The 8,045-nt window shown below is 39.6% G+C and overlaps 1 protein-coding gene across 1 annotated transcript; it reads left to right on the top strand.

Moving 5' to 3' along the window:
* The first annotated feature begins 7,095 nt into the window (after positions 1–7,095).
* On the top strand, positions 7,096–7,833 carry FAM133A (family with sequence similarity 133 member A). Its single transcript, XM_044378587.1, has one exon. It carries the CDS (start codon positions 7,096–7,098, stop codon positions 7,831–7,833), a length of 738 nt encoding a protein of 245 aa, XP_044234522.1.
* The last annotated feature ends 212 nt before the right edge of the window (positions 7,834–8,045 follow it).

Raw genomic sequence — 8,045 nt, forward strand, 5'->3', positions numbered from 1 at the left:
CCAAACTGAAAATCTGCGCTCCGGAGTGCTCCCGAACCTCACTGAAACAGGGAGCTCAGGAGCTCCAGCGCGGGGGCAGCTGGCAGCTGGAGGTGTTAGAAACAAAAAGGACAGAGATAGGCCGGCCCTGGAAGTGAGGGCTGGCAGACGGCTGTGGGGCGCACAACCCGGGACACTGAGGGCTTTTAGCAGCACCAACACAAACAGAGTTAAAGAGGTCAGGAGAGCTCAGTGGAGAGCGGACTGCTATCTCTCTGTTCTGAGACAGAGGCTAGGATACGGCCACTGCTGCTCTGACTCTCAGAAGAGTCACAGAAAACCGCCAAGGAAAGCTGCCAGAGAACAAAAGCCCGGAAATACCGGCTTGAATTGTGCTCATCTCCATTCCCCCTCGCAGGGGACAGGGAGACTCTACACAAACAGGGTTGCCTGAGTATTGGCGCGGCAGGCCCCTCCCCCAGAAGGCAGGCTGAAAAATCAAGAAGCCCACATCCCTAAGGTCCCTATAAAACAAGTGTGCACTGCCTGGGCCCTGGTCAATAATTTGGGCTCTGGACAACCCTGGAACCTCTCCTCATCAGAATGACGAGAAGGAGAAATCCCCCCCAGCAAAGAAAAGACAATGAGTCTGTGGCCTCTGCCAGAGAACTGATGGATATGGATATAACCAAATTATCAGAAATGGAGTTCAGACTAACAATGGTCAAGAGGATGTGTAGGCTTGAAAAAACTTAATGAAAATATTAACAAGAATATAGAATCTCTAAGGGCAGAAATGAGAGCGAACTTGGCAGAAATTAAAAATGCTATGAATCAAATGCAGTCAAAACTAGATGCTCTGACAGCCAGCGTAAATGAGGCAGAAGAACGAATTAGTGAATTGGAGGATGGGATGATAGAAGAGAAAGCTAAAACAGAAACGTGGCTAAAAAAATCCAATCTCAAGAATGTACGTCACGGGAGATTACTGACTCAATGAAACGCTCCAATGTCAGAATCATCAGCATCCCCGAGGGGGTGGAGAAAAACAGAGGTGGAGGACCCCTCCCAAGCTCAACCACGACAAACCTATGCCACGCCACATCATAGTGCAATTTGCAAATATTAGATCCAAGGATACAGTATGGAAAGCAGCCAGGGCAAAGAAATTTCTCACGTACCAAGGCAAATGTATCAGAATTACATCAGACCTGTCTACACAGACCTGGAAGGAGAGAAAGGGTTGGGGGGACATATTTAAAGCTCTTTCATAGAAAAACATGCAGCCAAGGATCCTTTATCCAGCAAGGCTGTCATTCAGAATGGATGGAGAGATAAGGACCTTCAAGAATCGCCAGTCATTGACCAATTTTGAAACCACGAAACCAGCCCTACAGGAGATATTAAGGGGGGTTCTATAAAAGTAAAAAGGCCCCAAGAGTGATACAGAACAGAAATTTACAATCTATAGAAACAAAGACTTTACAGGCAACATGACATCATTAAAATCGTATTACTCAATAATCCCTCTCAATGTGAATGGCCTAAATGCTCCCATAAAACACAACGGGATTGCAGATTGGAGAAAAAGACATGACCCATCCATTTGCTGTCTACAGAGACTCTTTTTGAACCTAAAGATACATCCAGAGTGAAAGTAAAGGGATGGAATACCATCTTTCATGCCAATGGACCTCAAAAGAAAGCTGGAGTAGCAATTCTCATATCAGACAGATTGGATTTTAAACTAAAGACTGTAGTTAGAGCTACAGAAGGACACTATATTATTCTTAAAGGATGTATCCAACAAGTGGATATGACAATTATAAATATCTATGCCCCCAACAGGGGAGCAGCAAGATACACAAGCCAACTCTTAAACAGAATAAAGAGACATATAGATAAAAATACATTAATAGTAGGAGACCTCAACACTCCACTCTTAGCAATAGACAGATCACCTAAGCAGAACATCAACAAAGAAAGACCTTTGAATGCCATACTAGACCAGATGGATCTCATAGATATATATAGAACACTACACCCCATAACAAAAGAATACTCATTCTATTCTAATGCAGATGGAACATTCTCCAGAATAGATCATGTTCTGGGTCACAAAACAGGTCTCAACCGATACCAAGAAACTGAAATTATTCCCTGCATATTCTCCGACCACAACGCTTTGAAATTGGAACTCAACCACAAGGAAAAATTTGGAAGAAACTCAAACACTTGGAAACTAAGAACCATCCTGCTGAAGTATGATTTGCTACATCAGGAAATAAAAAATCAATTTAAACAATTTATGGAGACCAACGAGAATGAAAACACAACGGTCCAAAACCTATGGGACACTGCAAAGGCAGTCCTAAGGGGAAAGTACATAGCCATCCAAGCCTCACTCAAAAGAATAGAAAAATCTAAAATGCAGTTTTTATATTCTCACCTCAAGAAGCTGGAACAGGAACAGATGAATAGAGCTAATCTATGTACGAGAAAGGAGTTGATCAAGAAGAGCAGAGATCAATGAATTAGGAACCAGGAGCACAGGAGAGCAGATCAACTGAACTAGAAGTTGGTTCTTTGGAAGAATAAATAAAATCGATAAGCCACTGGCAAGACTTATTCAAAAGAATAGAGAAAAGACCCAAATTAACAAAATTATGAATGAAAAGGGAGAGGTCACAACCAACACCAATGAAATAGGAAGGATCTTTAAAAACTATCAACAGCTTTATGCCAATAAATTAAATAATCTGGAAGAAATGGATGACTTACTGGAAACCTATAAACTACCAAGACTGAAACAGTAAGAAATTGATTTTTTAAACAGACCGATTAATTATGAAGAGACTGAAGCAGTGATCAAAAACCTCCCGAAATACAAGACTCCAGGGCCTGATGTATTCCTCCAGGAATTCTACCAAACATTCAAAGAAGAAATAATACCTATTCTCCTGAAACTGTTTCAAAAAATAGAAACGGAAGGAAAACTACCAAATTCATTCTATGAGGCCAGTATTACCTTGATCCCCAAACGAGGGAAAGACCACATGAAAAAGAATTACAGACCGATACCCTGATGAATATGGATGCCAAGATTCTCAACAAGATCCTAGCTAATAGGATCCAATAGTACATTAAAAGGATTATCCAACAAGACCAAGTGGGATTCATCCCTGGGATGCAAGCATGGTTCAACATTTGCAAATCTATCAGTATGATACATCATATCAACAAGAAAAGAGTCAAGAACCATATGAGCCTCTCAATAGATGCAGAAAAAGCATTTGACAAAATACAGCATCCTTTCCTGATTAAAACACTTTAGAGTGTAGGGATAGAGGGCACATTCCTCAATTTCATAAAAATCATCTATGAAAAGCCTACAGCAAATATTATTCTCAATGGGGAAAAACTGGAAGCCTTTCCCTTAAGGTCAGGAACACGACAAGGATGCCCACTCTCGCCATTATTATTCAACATAGTACTAGAAGTCCTTGCAAAAGCAATCAGACAAAAAAAAAAAAAGGGAAAAAAGGTATCCAAATCAGCAAAGAAGAAATCAAACTGTCTCTCTTCACAGATGACATGAAACTCTATATGGAAAACCCAAAAGAATCCACCCCAAACTACTAGAACTTATAGAGCAATTCAGTAACGTGGCGGGATACAAAATCAATGCTCAGAAATCAGTTGCATTTCTATACACAAACAATGAGCCTGAAGAAAGAGAAATTAGGGAATCCATTCCATTTACAATAGCACCAGAAATCATACGTTATATCGGAATTAACTTAACCAGACACATAAGGGATCTATATTCTAGAAACTACAAATCACTCTTGAAAGACATTTAAGAAGACACAAAAAGATGGAAAAATATTCCATGCTCATGGATCGGAAGAATTAACATAGTTAAAATGTCTATGCTACCCAGAGCAATCTGCACTTTCAATACTATCCCGATCAAAATACCTATGACATTTTTCAAAGAACTGGAACAAACAGCCCTTAAATTTGTGTGGAACCAGAAAAGGCCCTGAATCACCAAGGAAGTGTTGAAAAGGAAAAACAAAGCTGGGGGCATCACAATGCTGGATTGCAAGTTGTACTACAAAGCTGTGATCACAAAGACAGCATGGTACTGGCACAAAAACAGACACATAGACCAATGGAACAGAATAGAGAACCCAGAAATGGACCCTCGGCTCTTTGGGCAACTAATCTTTGACAAAACAGGAAAAAACATCCATTGGAAAAAAGACAGTCTCTTCAATAAATGGTGCTTTGAGAATTGGACAGCTACATGCATAAGAATGAAACTTGACCACTCTCTCACACCATACACAAAGATAAACTCCAAATGGATGAAAGACCTAGATGTGAGACAGGAATCCATCAAAATCCTAGAGGAGAACATAGGCAGCAACTCTACGACATCGGCCACAGCAACTTTTTTCACGACACATCTCCAAAGGCAAGAGAAAGAAAAGAAAAAATGAACTTTTCGGACTTCCTCAAGATAAAAATCTTCTGCACAGCCAAGGAAACAGTCAAAAAAACTAAGAGGCAGCCCACAGAATGGGAAAAGATATTTGTGAATGACACTACATATAAAAGACTGGTACACAAGATCTACAAAGAATTTATCAAACTCAGTACACAAGGAACAAATAAACAAATCATAAAATGGGCAGAAGATGTGAACAGACTCTTTTCCAATGAAGACATACAAATGGCTAACAGACACATGAGAAAGTGTTCAAAATCATTAGCCATCAGAGAAATTCAAATCAAAACCACACTGAGATACCACCTCATGGCAGTTAGAATGGCAAAAATTGACAAGGCAAGAAACAACAATTGTTGGAGAGGATGTGGAGAAAGGGGATCCCTCCTACATTGTTGGTGGGAATGCAAGTTGGTACAGCCACTCTGGAAAACAGTGTGGAGGTCCCTTAAAAAGTTAGAAATTGAGCTACCCTATGACCCAGCCATTGCACTACTGGGTATTTACCCCAAAGATACAGACGTAGTGAAGAGAAGGGCCTTATGCACCCCAATGTTCATAGCAGCATTGTCCACAATAGCTAAATCGTGGAAGGAGCCAAGATGCCCTTCAACAGATGACTGGATTAAGAAGATGTGGTCCATATATACAATAGAATATTACTCAGGCACCAAAAAGAACAATTTCTCAACATTTGCTGCAACATGGATGGGACTGGAGGAGATAACACTAAGCGAAATAAGTCAAGCAGAGAAAGACAATTATCATATGGTTTCACTCATTTTATGGAACAGAAGTAGGAAGATTGGTAGGAGAAGAAAGGGAAGAAGAATGGGGGCGGTTAACAGAAGGCAAAATGAACCATGAAAGACTGTGGACTCTGGGAAACAAACTGAGGGCTTCAGAGGGTAGGGGGGTGGGGGAATGGGATAGGCTGGTGGTGGGTATTAAGGAGGGCATGTATTGCTCAGTGCACTGGGTGTTATATGCAAGTAATGAATCATGGAACTTTACATCAAAAACTAGGGATGTGCTGTGTAGTGACCAACATAACATAATAAAAAAAAAAAAAGATTCTCTCTCTCCCTCTGGCCCTCCCCCTCTCTAAAAATAAGTTAATTAATTAATTGCATCAATAAATAAATACAAACAAACAAACAAACTGTGACCTGAGGAATGGTGTAGCACGGGCCAGGATGGCTAAGCTTGGAGCTTATCATGTTCCAGAACCAAGAGAAGATAAGAAAAGATAGAATTGAGAAAAGGGGTGATGAAAGTAAGAGAGAGAGGCACGTGGGTGGCTCAGTCGGTTAAGTGTCTGCCTTTGGCTCAGGTCATGATCCCAGGGTCCTGGGATTGAGCCACACATCAGGCTCTCTGCTCAGTGGGGTGTCTGCTTCTCCCTTTCCCTCTGCCTACCACTCTGTCTAGCGCTCTGCCTGCTGCCCTACCTACTTATGTGCTCTTGCTCTCTCTCTCTGTTAAATAAATACTCTTTCAACAATGAAAAAAAAAGTAAGAGAAGGAAGCAGGACAGATGGTATAGGTCCTTTATAGGAGCCTGGAAATGACTCTCATTAAAATATAAAGCCACTGTAGTATTTTAACACCTATTGGTTGTAGTGTGGAGCTGGAATGGAAGAGAGTAAGGGTAGAAATAAGGGTATCAATTAAGAGGTTGATGTAAAGAGGCAATATAGTGTTATGTTAGGTGTTCAGCGTTTGGAATCAGGCTGCCTTGGTTTAAATCCTAGTTTGGACATTTATTAGCTGTTAATTTAGGCAAGTTACTCAAATTCTGTAAAACTCAGTTTCTTCATCTGTGAAATAGGGATAATAATAGAATCATCCTCATAGAATTAGTCTAGAGATTGAATGACATCATCTGTTACAAAACACTAAGCAGTCCCTGGCAGATAACACTTATTTGATACTAGAGATTAATAGTCTAAGTGAGAGTTGATAGTGCCTGTACTGAATTGGTGACAGTATATTTGCAGAAAAGTGAATGGATATGAGTCCTATTGTCAAGGCTTAAACAGCAGGTTATAGTAATGGATTAGATGTGAGACTTGAGGGAGAGGATTTTTCAGGTACAACTCCTAGGTTACTGTCAGAGTGGAGTGGGTTGTGCTGCACTTTCTTAAGTTGGAGGAGATCTGCCTCATACAGAATTTAGCTATAGAAATTTCTCTCTTTTTATACTATATAAGGCCGAATGAAAGAAAAACAGTATCATATAATATAAAAGGAAATATTTGTTTAAAAGATTTAGGTAAGTCTGAACCTTACATGAGGTATATAAAATACTTTGTTATATTCATACCACAATATCTTAAGTATGCAAAAGTCTTAAATGTGTCTATTCTTTGTTTCCAAGGTCTAAGATTTGGAAAATTTCTACTGTACTATCTGATAGATGGTGAGCAATTAAGTGTATGTGTTTATTTTGTCTTATATTAAAGGCGTTTTGTAACCATTCCTTCTGCTTCTCTAACAGAATGGAACCTGCTTGATTTACCAGCAGGTGAAGAACCAAAGGAGGGTTTATCTTTATTCTTCTTAGCATTGAGAGTCTGTTCTTGGAACCATCAGGCACCATGGGGAAGCGGGATAATCGAGTGGCCTATATGAATCCTATAGCAATGGCCAGATGGAGGGGCCCAACTCAATCTACAGGCCCAACAATACAAGATTATCTGAATCGACCAAGGCCCACCTGGGAAGAAGTGAAGAAACAATTAGAAAATAAAAAGAAAGGCTCCAAGGCATTAGCTGAATTTGAAGAAAAAATGAATGAGAATTGGAAAAAAGAATTAGAAAAAAGTAGGGAGAAATTATTGAGTGGAAATGAGAGCTCTTCTAAAAAAAAAGAAAAAAAGAAAAAGAAAAAGAAGAAATCTTGTCCAAGGTCCTCATCTTCTTCTTCATCAAGCTCTGATTCTTCAAGCAGTTCAGATTCTGAGAATGAGGAAAAGAAACAAGGAAAAAAGAGAAAGAAAAAAAAGAACGATTCATACAAATCATCAGAAAGCTCTACATATGAATCTGAATCAGAAAGCAAGGAATCTGTGAAAAAGAAAAAGAAGTCAAAGGATGAAACAGAGAAAGAAAAGTATATTAGAAGTCTCAGCAAAAAAAGAAAGAAGACTTATCCTGAAGATAAACCCTCATCATCAGAGTCCCCATCAGAATCAGATTATGAAGAGGAAGTGCAAGCAAAAAAGAAGAGAAGACATGAAGAGCGAGAAAAAGCAAAGAAAAAGAAGAAGAAACAGCGCAAGAAACATAGTAAGAAGAAGAAAAAGAAGTCAGGTTCAAGTCACAAGTCAGGATAACAAGAAAAAAATTAAGATTTTCCTAGTTTAAAAAGCAAGGATTTAGGGAAATTTAAACTGCGAATGTTAGGGCATATTTACCAAAATGCATGAATTTCCCTGTGTTTGTAGAATTATTCCTGAACTGAGTGCCAGTCATATGCCACTGTGCCAGAAAGGGCCATAATCGTTGCCTGCAGCATAAATATATAATTTTGTTTGTGTGTTTTCCC

Source organism: Ursus arctos, chromosome X, assembly GCF_023065955.2.
Source record: "Ursus arctos isolate Adak ecotype North America chromosome X, UrsArc2.0, whole genome shotgun sequence".
NCBI classification, from domain to species: Eukaryota; Metazoa; Chordata; class Mammalia; order Carnivora; family Ursidae; genus Ursus; species Ursus arctos.

What these genes read in the sequence shown, in the direction of transcription:
- FAM133A (XM_044378587.1), top strand. Translation starts at nt 7,096, where the DNA reads ATGGGGAAGCGGGATAATCGAGTGGCCTATATGAATCCTATAGCAATG.